Genomic DNA, 17,725 nt, shown 5'->3' on the forward strand with positions numbered 1-17,725 from the left:
GAGGCTGTATGTGGAACCTGGAATGGAGCATTTAGAAGATACTCAAGGCCCTGGGGGCTGTAGGGGGAACCTGGAATGGAGCATTTAGAAGATACTCAAGGCCCCGGGGCTGTAGGGGAACCTGGAATGGAGCATTTAGAAGATACTCAAGGCCCTGGGGGCTGTAGGGGGAACCTGGAATGGAGCATTTAGAAGATACTCAAGGCCCCGGGGCTGTAGGGGGAACCTGGAATGGAGCATTTAGAAGATACTCAAGGCCCTGGGGGCTGTAGGGGGAACCTGGAATGGAGCATTTAGAAGATACTCAAGGCCCTGGAGGCTGTAGGGGGAACCTGGAATGGAGCATTTAGAAGATACTCAAGGCCCCTGGGGCTGTAGGGGGAACCTGGAATGGAGCATTTAGAAGATAAATAAAGGGAAGTGAGTGAAATTATAAACAGAGTGGTTGTGATGTCATTCAGAACTGATTAAAAAACAGGCTACATGATTGAGGAAAATCATTTATTTAAATCTATATGCTACAAAGACAAAAGCAATATCTTACCAGGATGATTAATAGAAAAATAATGGTTTTGCACAAAACCACAATAAAACAAAGGCCTACATTAGTTTCATGTTTAAACAAAATAACATAATGACACCAAAATGGGAAAATAAAGAAAATAATTATAATAATTGAATTCTCCTCTCCTGTATGTTTTCTATCTCTGTAACATGTAGCGGTATAACATTATACTGAACCTGTGACAATAATGCCTGAACCACAACACCTATCAGTTGATCTGTATAGACATGAGAAGTGAAGGCATTGACAATGTATCAACCATAATGCTACACAGTATATGACCAGTATATGGCTGATGTTAAAGGACAGCTGCTGAATGAATAATACAACACACATATTAAAACACATTCCAATCAGAATAATACATGTATCAGTTAATAGATCACATTAGATCAAATGCCACTATTGTTCCAGCAGGTGGAGCTACAATGTAACAACATACAGCATTGTGACTCACAGTTCTATATTAGAATTCCATGAGTTCCATTCTGATGGTTGTTATGGTGATCAGGTGATCTCAGCCTCACTCTTCAACACGATCACCTGTTCAACACAGAAGTAGTTCATCAGTGTGGCCATGTATTTACTTATCCAATACAGAACCACTTAGAAATGTAAATCATATCAGATGTTTACTAGTCGATACTGTGCTACTTAGAATCCGATCAAAATCTCTTCCAATGGGGCTCCTGCTTATGTCCAGTTCTCCCTTATCAATAACAGGGCAATTTACTAATTATCAATACCAGGGCATTTACTATTTATGAATACCAGGACTATTTACTATTTATCAATACCAGGGCTATTAACTATTTATCAATACCAGGGAGTACAGTTATCAACCCTTTAAACATGGTTCAGAGTTACAGTTACCAACCCTTTAAACATGGTTCAATCAGAGCTACAGTTATCTACAGAGGTCAGTGAACCATGTCCAAATGACATGTATACTGCCCAAATGATATATTGCACTGTTAAGCCATGAATAAACCTAGATGGTTTATTTGTCATGTATGACAAGAAGATAGAGCCAGCAGCATACCACCCTGCATACCGATGACCGTGAAGATTCTCATCTCCCATACAGCAAATGCCAAATTGTTCCCTTCAGGTATGATAGGACCATTAGCCAGTCAGTCCACAGTGATAGGACCATTAGCCAGTCAGTCCACAGTGATAGGACCATTAGCCAGTCAGTCCACAGTGATAGGACCATTAGCCAGTCCACAGTGATAGGACCATTGGTCAGTCCACAGTGATAGGACCATTGGTCAGTCCACAGTGATAGGACCATTGGTCAGTCCACAGTGATAGGACCATTGGTCAGTCCACAGTGATAGGACCATTGGTCAGTCCACAGTGATAGGACCATTGGTCAGTCCACAGTGATAGGACCATTGGTCAGTCCACAGTGATAGGACCATTGGTCAGTCCACAGTGATAGGACCATTGGTCAGTCCACAGTGATAGGACCATTGGTCAGTCCACAGTGATAGGACCATTGGTCAGTCCACAGTGATAGGACCATTGGTCAGTCAACATTGATAGGACCATTGGTCAGTCCACAGTGATAGGACCATTGGTCAGTCCACAGTGATAGGACCATTGGTCAGTCAACAGTTATAGGACCATTGGTCAGTCAACAGTTATAGGACCATTGGTCAGTCAACATTGATAGGACCATTGGTCAGTCAACATTGATAGGACCATTGGTCAGTCAACATTGATAGGACCATTGGTCAGTCAACATTGATAGGACCATTGGTCAGTCAACATTGATAGGACCATTGGTCAGTCAACATTGATAGGACCATTGGTCAGTCAACATTGATAGGACCATTGGTCAGTCAACATTGATAGGACCATTGGCCAGTCAACATTGATAGGACCAAATAGTTAATCAATGTGATTCTTCCATAAATAGACAAGTATTTACCTCTCCATGGTTGCAGAATTGTATCTAATTTTGCAAACTATTGATTGAAATGAATTGTGGTCAGTTCATTTATATTTTGTAGATGTGAATACCAAGTATGTCTACTTCACCATCCACCCATTTCATTGGTAAACTACAAGGTGGTGTAAACACTGTATTTTAATGATCCAATACATAATACGATCCAATACAATACATTCTTGTCATCATTAGGTTTTAGTCCAGAGAGGCTAGAAAAGTGACCAAGATCTTTAATGAGACTGTGCAGGGATCTAGATTGGGGACTAGACTCATCAACATACATTGAGACTGTGCAGGGATCCAGACTAGAGAGCTCAACATACATTGAGCCTCTGCAGGGATCCAGACTAGAGGCAACAACATGCATTGACACTTTTGTTTTTATCCCCTGGATTTCCCTTGTTGTTCTTGTCGGATCTAATTTTAATAGCTAGCATTTCAATGGCCATAATAATAGAATTCTGATTTACAAATGAGCCGATCCTGTATAAACTCAGGATCTCACCTTGAGCCCTGCTCCTGCAGCCTTTCACCAGCAGTATGATGGTCACCAGCAGGTAGGGAGACCCCACCAGTAGACTACACAGCAGCCTGGGTAGAGACATGGACAACACTGGGACTGCTGGAGGTGGAATGGGAGTTGGACCTGCACATGGAGAAAGAATGAGACCTGTATTATGAGCACATTTATGGGTAGGGAGACCCCACCAGTAGACTACACAGCAGCCTGGGTAGAGACGTGGACAACACTGGGACTGCTGGAGATGGAATGGGTGGAGACATGGACAAAACTGGGGCTGCTGGAGATGGAATGGGAGTTGAAACTGCAGTTGGAGAAAGAAAACAATTTAAAACAACACTGGAGATGGTGATGGACAGAGAGATGGACAACACTGGGATGGTGCTGGGCAGAGAGATGGACAACACTGGAGATGGTGCTGGGGGGAGACATGGACAACACTGGAGATGGTGATGGTGATGGGTAGAGACATGGACAACACTGGAGATGGTGCTGGTAGAGACATGGACAACACTGGAGATGGAGATGGTGATGGGTAGAGACATGGACAACAGTGGGACTGCTGGAGATGGAATGGGAGTTGGAACTGCAGTTGGAGGAAGATTGAATAAACCCCCAGTGCAATCAGCTAACATGCAATCAATGGACAATACAATTGACGACCTACGAGGAAGATGAAACTACCAACGGGACATTAAAACTGTAATATCTTATGCTTCATTGAGTCGTGGCTGAACAACGACATTACCAACATACAGCGGGATGGTTATACGCTGTATCAGCAGGATAGAACAGCAGAGTAAGACAAGGGGGGAGGGGTCGGACTATGTATATTTGTAAACAACAGCTGGTGTACAATATCTAAGGGAGTCTCAAGGTTTTGCTCGCCTGAGGTAGAGTATCTCATGATAAGCTGTAGACCACACTATCTACCTAGAAAGTTTACATCTGTATCTGTCTACATACCAGCACAGACCGATGCACTAAGACCACACTCAATGACTTGTATTACACCATAAGCAAAGAATATGCTCATCCAGAGGTGGCGCTCCTAGTGGCCGGGGACTTTAATGCAGGGAAACTTACATCTGTTTTACCTGATTTCTATCAGCATGTTAAATGTGCAACCAGAGAGGAAAAAACTAGAGACCACCTTTACTCCACACACAGAGACACGTATAAATCTCTCCCTCGCCCTCCATTTGGCAAATCTGACCATAATTCTATCCTCCTGACTCCTGCTTACAAGCAAAAATTAAAGCAGGAAGCACCAGTGACACGGTCAATAAAAAAAGTGGTCAGATGAAGCAGATGCTAAACTACAGGACTGTTTTTCTGTTTAGCACAGACTGGAATATGTTCCCGGGATTCTTCCGATGACATTGAGGAGTACACCACATCAGTCATTGGCTTCATCAATAAGTGCATCGAGGACGTCATCGTCTCAGTGACTGTACATACATAACCCAACCAGAAGCCATATATTACAGGCAACATTCGCACTCAGCTAAAGGGTAGAGCTGCCGCTTTCAAGGAGCGGGACTCTAACCCGGAAGCTTATAGGAATTCCCGCTATGCCCTCCGACAAACGATCAAACAAGCAAAGCATCATTACAGGACTAAGATCGAATCTGTACTACACCATCTCCTACGCTCGTAGGATGTGGCAGGGCTTGATAACCATTACAGACTACAAAGGGCAGCACTGCCGAGAGCTGCCCAGTGACACGAGCCAACCAGACGAGCTAAATCACTTCTATGCTCACTTCAAGGCAAATAGCACTGAAAAACACATGAGAGCACCAGCCGTTCCAGATGACTGTGTGATCACACTCTCCTTAGCCGATGTGAGTAAGACCTTCAAACAGGTCAACATTCACAAAGCCGCAGGGCCAGACAGATTACCAGGACGTGTACTGCGAGCATGTGCTGACCAACTGGCAAGTGTCTTCACTGACATTTTCAACCTCTCCCTGTCCGAGTCTGTAATACCAACATGTTTTAACAGACCACCGTAGTCCCTGTGCCCAAGATCACTAATGTAACCTGCCTAAATGACTACAGACCCGTAGCACTCATGTCTGTAGCCATGGAGTGCTTTGAAAGGCTAGTGGCTCACATCAACACCATTATCCCAGAAATTCTAGACCCACTCCAATTTGCATACCACCCAAACCGATCAACAGATGACGTAATCTCTTTTGCACTCCACACTGCCCTTTCCCACCTGAACAAAAGGAACACCTATGTGAGAATGCTATTCATTGACTACAGCTCCGCGTTCAACACCATAGTGTCCTCAAAGCTCATCAATAAGCTAAGGACACTGGGACTAAACACCTCCCTCTGCAAATGGATCCTGGACTTCCTGACGGGCAGCCCCCAGGTGGTAAGGGCAGGTAACAACACATTTTCCACGCTGCTCCTCAACACAGGGGCCTCTCAGGGGTGCGTGCTCAGTCCCCTCCTGTACTCCCTGTTCACTCATGACTGCATGGCCAGGCACGACTCCAACACCATCACTAAGTTTGCTGATGACACAACAGTGGTAGGCCTGATCACCGACGAGACATCCTATAGGGAGGAGGTCAGAGACCTGGCCATGTGGTGCCGGGACAACAACCTCTCCTCAACGTGAACAAGACAAAGGAGATGATTGTGGACTACAGGAAAAGAGGACCGAGCACGCCCTCATTCTCATCGAAAGGGATGTAGTGGAGCAGGTCGAGAGCTTCAAGTGTCAACATAACAAACAAAATAACAGTACAGAGTCAATGTGGAGGCTATATACAGGGTATTACGGTACAGAGTCAATGTGGAGGCTATATACAGGGTATTACGGTACAGAGTCAATGTGGAGGCTATATACAGGGGGTACACATCACCAACAAACTAGAATTGTCCAAGCACACCAAGACAGTCATGAAGAGGGCACGACGAAACCTATTCCCACTCAGGTGACTGAAAAGATTTGGCATGAGTCAGATCCTAAAAAGGTTCTACAGCTTCACCATCGAGAGCATGGTTGCATCACTGCCTGGAACGGCAACTGCTCGGCATCTGACCGTAAGGCACTACAAGGGGTAGTGGGCAAGGCCCAGGGCCGAGCTTCCTGCCATCCAGGACCTCTGTACCAGGCGGTGTCAGAGGAAGGCCCTAAAAATAATCAAAGACTCCAGCCACCCTAGGCATAGAGCATTCTCTCTGCTACCGCAAGTGATACCGGAATGCCAAGACTAGGTCCAAGAGGCTTAAAACAGCTTCTACCCCCAAGCCATAAGACTACTGAACATCTAATAAAATGGCTACCCAGACAATTTGCATTGCCCCCCCCCCCCCCACCCATCTTCTACGCCGCTGCTAGGCTCTGTTATTATCTATGCATAATGTAGATACTTTAATAACTCTACCAGATGTACATATTACCTCAATTACCTCGACTAACCGGTGCCCATGCACTTTGACTCTGTAACGGTACCCCGTGATATAGCCTCCATATTGACTCTGTACCATAATAACCTGTATATAGCCTCCACATTGACTCTGTACCAGTACCCCTGTATATAGCCTCCATATTGACTCTGTGACGGTACCCCTGAATACAGCCTCCACATTGACTGTGTACCAGTACCAACCTGTATCAAATCAAATTTTATTTGTCACATACACATGGTTAGCAGATGTTAATGCGAGTGTAGCGAAATGCTTGTGCTTCCAGTTCCGACAATGCAGGAATAACCAACAAGTAATCTAAATAACAATTTCAAAACTAATATCTTATACACAGTGTAAGGGGATAAAGAATATGTACATAAAGATATGAATGATTGATGGTACAGAGCAGCATAGGCAAGATACAGTAGATGGTATCGAGTACAGTATATACATATGAGATGAGTATGTAAACAAAGTGGCATAGTTAAAGTGGCTAGTGATACATGTATTACATAAGAATGCAGTAGATGATAGAGTACAGTATATACGTATACATATGAGATGAATAATGTAGGGTATGTAAACATTATATTAGGTAGCATTGTTTAAAGTGGCCAGTGATATATTTTACATCCTTTCCCATCAATTCCCATTATTGAAGTGGCTGGAGTTGAGTCAGTGTGTTGGCAGCAGCCACTCAATATTAGTGGTTGCTGTTTAACAGTCTGATGGCCTTGAGATCGAGAGAATGAAACAGCTTCTGTCCCAGCTTTGATGCACCTGTACTGACCTCGCCTTCTGGATGATAGCGGGGTGAACAGGCAGTGGCTCGGTGGGTGTTGTCCTTAATGATCTTTATGGCCTTCCTGTAACATCGGGTGGTGTAGGTGTCCTGGAGGGCAGGTAGTTTGCCCCCGGTGATACGTTGTGCAGACCTCACTACCCTCTGGAGAGCCTTGCGGTTGTGGGCGGAGCAGTTGCCATACCAGGCGGTGATACAGCCCGCCAGGATGCTCTCGATTGTGCATCTGTAGAAGTTTGTGAGTGTTTTTGGTGACAAGCCAAATTTCTTCAGCCTCCTGAGGTTGAAGAGGCGCTGCTGCGCCTTCTTCACGATGCTGTCTGTGTGAGTGGACCAATTTAGTTTGTCTGTGATGTGTATGCCGAGGAACTTAAAACTTACTACCCTCTCCACTACTGTTCCATCGATGTGGATGGGGGGGGGGTTGTTCCCTCTGCTGTTTCCTGAAGTCCATAATCATCTCCTTAGTTTTGTTGACGTTGAGTGTGAGGTTATTGTCCTGACACCACACTCCGAGGGCCCTCACCTCCTCCCTGTAGGCCGTCTCGTCGTTGTTGGTAATCAAGCCTACCACTGTTGTGTCGTCAGCAAACTTGATGATTGAGTTGGAGGCGTGCGTTGCCGCGCAGTCGTGGGTGAACAGGGAGTACAGGAGAGGGCTCAGAACGCACCCTTGTGGGGCCCCAGTGTTGAGGATCAGCGGGGTGGAGATGTTGTTGCCTACCCTCACCACCTGGGGGTGGCCCGTCAGGAAGTCCAGTACCCAGTTGCACAGGGCGGGGTCGAGACCCAGGGTCTCGAGCTTGATGACGAGCTTGTAGGGTACTATGGTGTAAAATGCCGAGCTGTAGTCGATGAACAGCATTCTCACATAGGTATTCCTCTTGTCCAGATGGGTTAGGGCAGTGTGCAGTGTGGTTGAGATTGCGTCGTCTGTGGACCTATTTGGGCGGTAAGCAAATTGGAGTGGGTCAAGGGTGTCAGGTAGGGTGGAGGTGATATGGTCCTTGACTAGTCTCTCAAAGCACTTCATGACGACGGAAGTGAGTGCTGCAGGGCGGTAGTCGTTTAGCTCAGTTACCTTAGCTTTCTTGGGAACAGGAACAATGGTGGCCCTCTTGAAGCATGTTGAATATGTCCGTAAACACACCAGCCAGGTGGTCTGCGCATGCTCTGAGGGCGCGGCTGGGGATGCCGTCTGGGCCTGCCGTCTGGGCCTGCAGCCTTGCGAGGGTTAACACGTTTAAATGTTTTACTCACCTCGGCTACAGTGAAGGAGAGACCGCATGTTTCCGTTGCAGGCCGTGTCAGTGGCACTGTATTGTCCTCAAAGCGGGCAAAAAGTCTGCCTGGGAGCAAGACATCCTGGTCCATGACTGGGCTGGATTTCTTCTTGTAGTCCGTGATTGACTGTAGACCTTGCCACATACCTCTTGTGTCTGAGCCGTTGAATTGAGATTCTACTTTGTCTCTATACTGACGCTTAGCTTGTTTGATAGTCTTACGGAGGGGATAGCTGCACTGTTTATATTCGGTCATGTTACCAGTCACCTTGCTCTGATTAAAAGCAGTGGTTCGAGCTTTCAGTTTCACGCGAATGCTGCCATCAATCCACGGTTTCTGGTTAGGGAATGTTTTAATCGTTGCTATGGGAACGACATCTTCAACCCACGTTCTAATGAACTCGCACACCGAATCAGCGTATTCGTCAGTGTTGTTGCCTGACGCAATACGAAACATGTCCCAGTCCACGTGGTGGAAGCAGTCTTGGAGTGTGGAATCAGCTTGGTTGGACCAGCGTTGGACAGACCTCAGCGTGGGAGCTTCTTGTTTTAGTTTGTCTGTTGGGAGGGATCAGCAAAATGGAGTCGTGGTCAGCTTTTCCGAAAGGAGGGCGGGGCAGGGCCTTATATGCGTCGCGGAAGTTAGAATAACAGTGATCCAACGTTTTGCCAGCCCTGGTTGCGCAATCGATATGCTGATACATTTTAGGGAGTCTTGTTTTCAGATTAGCCTTGTTAAAATCCCCAGCAACAATGAATGCAGCCTCAGGATGTGTGGATTCCAGTTTGCAAAGAGTCAAAGTTCGTTCAGAGCCATCGATGTGTCTGCTTGGGGGGAATATATACGGCTGTGATTATAATCGAAGAGAATTCTCTTGGTAGATAATGCGGTCTACATTTAATTGTGAGGAATTCTAAGTCAGGTGAACAGAAGGATTTGAGTTCCTGTATGTTTCTGTGATCACACCACGTCTCGTTAGCCATAAGGCATACGCCCCCACCACTCTTCTACCAGAAAGGTGTTTGTTTCTGTCGGTGCGATGTGTGGAGAAACCCGCTGGCTGCACCGCATCCGAGAGCGTCTCTCCAGTGAGCCATGTTTCCGTGAAGCAAAGAACGTTAGTCTCTGATGTCCCTCTGGAATGCTACCCTTGCTTGGATTTCATCAACCTTGTTGTCAAGAGACTGGACATTGGCGAGAAGAATGCTAGGAAGTGGGGCACGATGTGTCCGTCTCCGTAGTCTGACCAGAAGACCTCCTCGTTTCCCTCTTTTACGAAGTCGTTTTTTTCGGTCGCCGGCTGGGATCCATTCCGTTGTCCTGGTTGAAAGGCAGAACACAGGATCCACTTCGCGAAAGTCATATTCTTGGTCGTACTGATGGTGAGTTGACGCTGATCTTATATTCAGTAGTTCTTCTCGACTGTATGTAATGAAACCTAAGATGACCTGGGGTACTAATGTAAGAAATAACACGTAAAAAAATAAAATAATAAAAAACTGCATAGTTTCCTAGGAACACGAAGTGAGGCGGCCATCTGTCGGCGCCGGAAGTACTGTATAGCCTCCACATTGACTCTGTACCGTAATAACCTGTATATAGCCTCCACATTGACTCTGTACCGTAATAACCTGTATATAGCCTCCACATTGACTCTATACTGTAATAACCTGTATATAGCCTCCACATTGACTCTATACCGTAATAACCTGTATATAGCCTCCACATTGACTCTATACTGTAATAACCTGTATATAGCCTCCACATTGACTCTATACCGTAATAACCTGTATATAGCCTCCACATTGACTCTATACGGTAATAACCTGTATATAGCCTCCACATTGACTCTATACCGTAATAACCTGTATATAGCCTCCACATTGACTCTATTCTGTAATAACCTGTATATAGTCCCGCTAGTTATTTTACTGCTGCTCTTTAATTGTTCCTTTTGTTTCTTATTATTTTTAGTAATTTATTTAAATGCATTGTTGGTTAAGGGCTGGTCAGTCTGCATTTCACTGTGAGGTCTACACCTGTTGGTTAAGGGCTGGTCAGTCAGCATTTCACTGTGAGGTCTACACCTGTTGGTTAAGGGCTGGTCAGTCTGCATTTCACTGTGAGGTCTACACCTGTTGGTTAAGGGCTGGTCAGTCAGCATTTCACTGTGAGGTCTACACCTGTTGGTTAAGGGCTTGTCAGTCAGCATTTCACTGTGAGGTCTACACCTGTTGGTTAAGGGCTGGTCAGTCAGCATTTCGCTGTGAGGTCTACACCTGTTGGTTAAGGGCTGGTCAGTCAGCATTTCACTGTGAGGTCTACACCTGTTGGTTAAGGGCTGGTCAGTCAACATTTCACTGTGAGGTCTACACCTATTGGTTAAGGGCTGGTCAGTCTGCATTTCACTGTGAGGTCTACACCTATTGTATTCAGCATTTCACTGTAAGGTCTACTACACCTGTTGTATTCGTAGCATGTGAAAAATACAATTTGATTTGTCTTGAAGCATGGTGGTGGCAGCATCATGTGACTAATAACATTTTATTTTAATTTATTTTAATTAAAAATACATGCTTTGTCATACTTGTGATATACCACGGCTTCCAGCCAATCAGCTTTCAGGACTGGAACCCCCAGTTTATAATGCAGGTTTCAGCACCTCTTAACAGTGTAAAGAAGAACCCCCAGTTTATAATGCAGGTTTCAGCGCCTCTAAACAGTGTAAAGAAGAACCACCCAGTTTATAATGCAGGTTTCAGCGCCTCTTAACAGTGTAAAGAAGAACCACCCAGTTTATAATGCAGGTTTCAGCACCTCTTAACAGTGTAAAGAAGAACCACCCAGTTTATAATGCAGGTTTCAGCACCTCTTAACAGTGTAAAGAAGAACCACCCAGTTTATAATGCAGGTTTCAGCACCTCTTAACAGTGTAAAGAAGAACCACCCAGTTTATAATGCAGGTTTCAGCACCTCTTAACAGTGTAAAGAAGAACCCCCAGTTTATAATGCAGGTTTCAGCACCTCTTAACAGTGTAAAGAAGAACCCCCAGTTTATAATGCAGGTTTCAGCACCTCTTAACAGTGTAAAGAAGAACCACCCAGTTTATAATGCAGGTTTCAGCACCTCTTAACAGTGTAAAGAAGAACCAGATAACCTGAATGTCAAGGTTTCTCATATTCTCACCTGTCACTGTCATCCAGCTCTCTGGTGATTCTCCTTCAGAGTTGGTACACTTGCAGAGTCCTTCATCTGACTTGGATACTGCAGGGATGGTCATCTCTCCTGTAGTCTCAGTCCTGATGAGGGATCCATCTTTGTAGAAAACAGCTGTGAGGTCAGAGGGAGTTACCTGATATCTGCAGCGCAGAGTCACAGAATCTCCCTCAGTCACAGGAAGGGCAGGGCTCTCCAGGATCACAGCTCCATCTGTATATAATATATAAACATCATATATAAACAGGGCTCTCCAGGATCACAGCACCAACTGTATATAATATATAAACATCATATATAAACAGGGCTCTCCAGGATCACAGCTCCAGCTGTATATAATATATAAACATCATATATAAACAGGGCTCTCCAGGATCACAGCTCCATCTGTATATAATATATAAACATCATATATAAACAGGGCTCTCCAGGATCACAGCTCCAGCTGTATATAATATATAAACATCATATATAAACAGGGCTCTCCAGGATCACAGCTCCAGCTGTATATAATATATAAACAGGTCTCTCCAGGATCACAGCTCCAGCTGTATATAATATATAAACATCATATATAAACAGGGCTCTCCAGGATCACAGCTCCATCTGTATATAATATATAAACATCATATATAAACAGGGCTCTCCAGGATCACAGCTCCAGCTGTATATAATATATAAACATCATATATAAACAGGGCTCTCCAGGATCACAGCTCCAGCTGTATATAATATATAAACATCATATATAAACAGGGCTCTCCAGGATCACAGCTCCAGCTGTATATAATATATAAACATCATATATAAACAGGGATCTCCAGGATCACAGCTCCAGCTGTATATAATATATAAACATCATATATAAACAGGGCTCTCCAGGATCACAGCTCCAGCTGTATATAATATATAAACATCATATATAAACAGGGATCTCCAGGATCACAGCTCCAGCTGTATATAATATATAAACATCATATATAAACAGGGCTCTCCAGGATCACAGCTCCAGCTGTATATAATATATAAACATCATATATAAACAGGGCTCTCCAGGATCACAGCTCCAGCTGTATATAATATATAAACATCATATATAAACAGGGCTCTCCAGGATCACAGCTCCAGCTGTATATAATATATAAACATCATATATAAACAGGGCTCTCCAGGATCACAGCTCCAGCTGTATATAATATATAAACATCATATATAAACAGGTCTCTCCAGGATCACAGCTCCAGCTGTATATAATATATAAACAGGGCTCTCCAGGATCACAGCTCCAGCTGTATATAATATATAAACATCATATATAAACAGGTCTCTCCAGGATCACAGCTCCAGCTATATATAATATATAAACATCATATATAAACATAACATCAGCTCTCTGAAACCAGATGAGGCACTCACAACTATAATGTCAGTAGATGGTGTATGTGGACATACCAGGTACTGTGATGTTGACAGCATTGCTGTGTTCTCCAGACCCAGACTCACACCAGTACACTCCACTGTGCGATGTTATTAGTGACACGTTGCATGAAGACCCCTGTTGTTTTCCCCAGTCAGTATTACACTCTGAAAGGATTCCTCTCGATGTGTTCCTCACCACTCTCCATCCAGCAGAGTTCCCCTGAACCTCACAGCTCAGAGAGACAGACTCAAATTTAAAGAACTGAGATCTGTCAGGACTGACGCTCAGAGACGCTGGAGGAGAGAGATCTAAGAGAGAGAGAAAGAAAGGGAGAGATAAAGAAGGAGAGATAGAGTTGCATTGTCTCATGTACACTTTAAAATACAGGCCCTTAAGAGTGATGAAGCCTGGAACAGTGATGCTGAAACACAGCAGAAAGAGGCTATTCTCCAGCTGTTTAACCTGGTGATGAGGGTAGGCTGAGACCTGGAGACAAGGCTTTATAAAACCTAGACACAAAAAATAGTGACAAGTTTGATATATATATTTATTTTATTTCACTTTATTTATTAACCAACCATTTATTATCTGTCTTTGCTCTCTTTTTTATGTTTATTTCACCTTTATTTAACCAGGTGGCTAGTTGAGAACACCTTTATTTAACCAGGTACGCCAGTTGAGAACACCTTTATTTAACCAGGTAGGCCAGTTGAGAACACCTTTATTTCACCAGGTAGGCCAGTTGAGAACACCTTTATTTAACCAGGTGGCCAGTTGAGAACACCTTTATTTAACCAGGTAGGCCAGTTGAGAACACCTTTATTTAACCAGGTAGGCCAGTTGAGAACAAGTTCTCATTTACAACTGCGACATGGCCAAGATAAAGCAAAGCAGTTCGACACAAACAACAACACAGAGTTACACATGGATTAAACAAACATACAGTCAATAATACATTAGAAAAAAAGTATATATACAGTGTGTGCAAATGAGGTTAGATAAGGGAGGTAAAGGCAATAAAATAGGCCATAGTGTCGAAGTAATTGCAATATAGCAATTAAACACTGGAATGATAGATGTGCAGAAGATGAATTTGCAAGTAGAGACATTGGGTTGCAAAGGAGCAAAATAAATAAATAAATACAGTATGGGGATGAGGTAGTTGGATGGGCTATTTACAGATGGGCTATGTGCAGGTGCAGTGTGTCACGAATATTACCGAAGGTGACTCCCCTTCTTGTTCGGGTGGCGCTCGGCGCTCGTCGTCGCCGGTCTGTTAGCTATCACCGATCCGTTGTTCTGTGTTCCTTTGGTTTTGTCTGATTGGTATCACCTGTTTCTTGTTTGGTTGTTTGGGTGGGGATATATATAGTTTGTTCAGCCCGCTTCTGTTTCGTTCGTCTGTTCTGTGTTTGAGTGTATTTTGTTTGTATTTTGGGTTTTGCGCTGTCCGTTATTATTTCTGATCATTCGTTTTCCTACTTTTGTTCATGTTATTTTTCCTGGACATTAAAGCATGTTTTTTCCCACATCTTTTGCTCTCTGCGCCTGACTCCACACCTCCTCACTCATTTGTCGTAACACAGTGATCTGTGAGCTGCCCTGACAGCTGGAGCTTGAATTTAGTGAGGGAGATAAGAGAGCGATTTTTGCAGTTTGTTCCAGTCATTGGCAGCAGAGAACTGTAAGGAAAGGCGGCCAAAGGGGGAACAAGTCAGAACCGTCCAGAGTAGTGATGCTGATACGGCCAGGTACCTTCTTTACTAAGACAATAAGGACTGGAGACCGATATGAAGGGTTGGTGTAGACTGATATGAAGTCACAACCAATGAAGAGACAGGAATACATTATACTATTATAGAACAGGTGATGAATATAGAGAAATGTTACTTTTGTAGAACAGGTGATGAATATATATAAATGTTGCTATTATAGAACAGGTGATGAATATAGAGAAATGTTACTATTATAGAACAGGTGATGAATATAGAGAAATGTTACTTTTGTAGAACAGGTGATGAATATAGAGAAATGTTACTTTTGTAGAACAGGTGATGAATATATATAAATGTTGCTATTATAGAACAGGTGATGAATATAGAGAAATGTTACTATTATAGAACAGGTGATGAATATAGATAAATGTTACTATTATAGAACAGGTGATGAATATAGAGAAATGTACTCACCTCCACCTTGTCTGAGGCTACAGTATACCAGTGTACTCAACAGCACTGAAACACACAGAGAGAACTATCACTGTGGTACATGATATAAACACTGAACCACACAGAGAGAACTATCACTATGGTACATGATGGAAACACTCAAACACACAGATAACTATCAATGTGGTACATGATGTAAACACTGAAAAACACAGAGAGAGCTATCACTATGGTACATGATGGAAACACTGAAACACACAGAGAGAACTATCACTATGGTACATGATGTAAACACTGAAACACACAGAGAGAACTATCACAATGGTACATGATGTAAACACTGAAACACACAGAGAGAACTATCACCATGGTGCATGGTGTAAACACTGAAATACACAGAGATAACTATCACTATGGTACATGATGTACACACTGAAACACACAGAGAGAACTATCACGGTGGTACATGATGTAAACACTGAACCACACAGAGAGAACTATCACTATGGTACATGATGGAAACACTGAAACACACAGAGAGAAATATCACGATGGTACATGATGGAAGCACTCAAACACACAGAGAGGACTATTACTATGGTACATGATGGAAACACTGAAACACACAGAGAGAACTATCACCATGGTGCATGGTGTAAACACTGAAATACACAGAGATAACTATCACTATGGTACATGATGTACACACTGAAACACACAGAGAGAACTATCACGGTGGTACATGATGTAAACACTGAACCACACAGAGAGAACTATCACTATGGTACATTATGTAAACACTGAAATACACAGAGATAACGATCGCAATGGTACATGGTGTCAACAATGAAACACACAGAGAGAACTATCACTATGGTACATGATGTAAACACTGATACACACAGAGAGAGCTATCACTATGGTACATGATGTAATCACTGAAACACACACAGAGAACTATCACTATGGTGCATGATGGAAACACTTAAACACACAGAGAGAACTCTCTCTATGGTACATGATGTAAACACTGAAACACTCAGAGAGAACTATCACCATTTTACATGATGTAAACATTGAAACACACAGGGATAACTATCACTATGGTCCATGATGTAAACACAGAAACACACAGAGAGAACTATCACTATGGTACTTGGTGTAAACACTGAAACACACAGAGAGAACTTTCACCATGGTACATGGTGTAAACACCGAAATACACAGAGAGAACTATCACTATAGTACATGATGTAAACAATGAAACAGAGAGAGAGAGATATCACTATGGTACATGATGTAAAGACTGAAACACACAGATAGACTTATCACTATGGTACACGATGGAAACACTGAAACACACAGAGAGAACTATCACTATGGTACATGATGGAAACACTGAAACACACAGAGAGAACTATCGCTATTGTCCATGATGTAATTACTGAAAGGCACAGAGAGAACTATCACTATGGTACATGATGGAAACAATGAAACACACAGAGAGAACTATCACTTTGGTACATGATGTAAATACTGAAACACAAAGAGAGAACTATCACTATGGTACATAATGTAAACACTAAAATACACAGAGATAACTATCACAATGGTACATGGTGTAAACGATGAAACACACAGAGATAACTATCACTATGGTAAATGATGTAAACACTGAAACACTCAGAGAGAACTATCACCATTTTACATGATGTAAACATTGAAACACACAGGGATAACTATCACTATGGTCCATGATGTAAACACAGAAACACACAGAGAGAACTATCACTATGGTACTTGGTGTAAACACTGAAACACACAGAGAGAGCTATCACTATGGTACATGATGTAAACACTGAAACACACAGAGAGAACTATCACAATGGTACATGATGTAAACACTCAAACACACAGAGAGGACTATTACTATGGTACATGATGGAAACACTGAAACACACAGAGAGAACTATCACCATGGTGCATGGTGTAGACACTGAAATACACAGAGATAACTATCACTATGGTACATGATGTACACACTGAAACACTCAGTGAGAACTATCACCATTTTACATGATGTAAACATTGAAACACACAGGGATAACTATCACTATGGTCCATGATGTAAACACAGAAACACACAGAGAGAACTATCACTATGGTACATGATGTAAACACTGATACACACAGAGAGAGCTATCACTATGGTACATGATGGAAACACTGAAACACACAGAGAGAACTATCACCATGGTGCATGGTGTAAACACTGAAATACACAGAGATAACTATCACTATGGTACATGATGTACACACTGAAACACACAGAGAGAACTATCACGGTGGTACATGAT

The 17,725-nt window shown here is 43.1% G+C and overlaps 1 protein-coding gene across 1 annotated transcript in view; it reads right to left on the reverse strand.

Annotated features, from left to right (window-relative positions):
- Nucleotides 1–487: 487 nt before the first annotated feature.
- LOC135532118 (Fc receptor-like protein 5) overlaps nucleotides 488–17,725 on the reverse strand; it is a 31,084-nt gene continuing 13,846 nt past the window's right edge. Inside the window, exons 2-5 of the mRNA XM_064959743.1 lie at nucleotides 13,233–13,508; nucleotides 11,751–11,993; nucleotides 3,028–3,168; nucleotides 488–1,108 (exon numbers count right to left, since the gene is read on the reverse strand). Of these exons, the coding sequence (XP_064815815.1) occupies nucleotides 1,089–1,108; nucleotides 3,028–3,168; nucleotides 11,751–11,993; nucleotides 13,233–13,508 (680 nt within the window). The 3' untranslated portion in view covers nucleotides 488–1,088. The remainder of the gene's footprint in view (nucleotides 1,109–3,027; nucleotides 3,169–11,750; nucleotides 11,994–13,232; nucleotides 13,509–17,725) is intronic.

Source organism: Oncorhynchus masou, unplaced genomic scaffold (assembly GCF_036934945.1).
Source record: "Oncorhynchus masou masou isolate Uvic2021 unplaced genomic scaffold, UVic_Omas_1.1 unplaced_scaffold_1733, whole genome shotgun sequence".
Classification (NCBI taxonomy): Eukaryota; Metazoa; Chordata; class Actinopteri; order Salmoniformes; family Salmonidae; genus Oncorhynchus; species Oncorhynchus masou.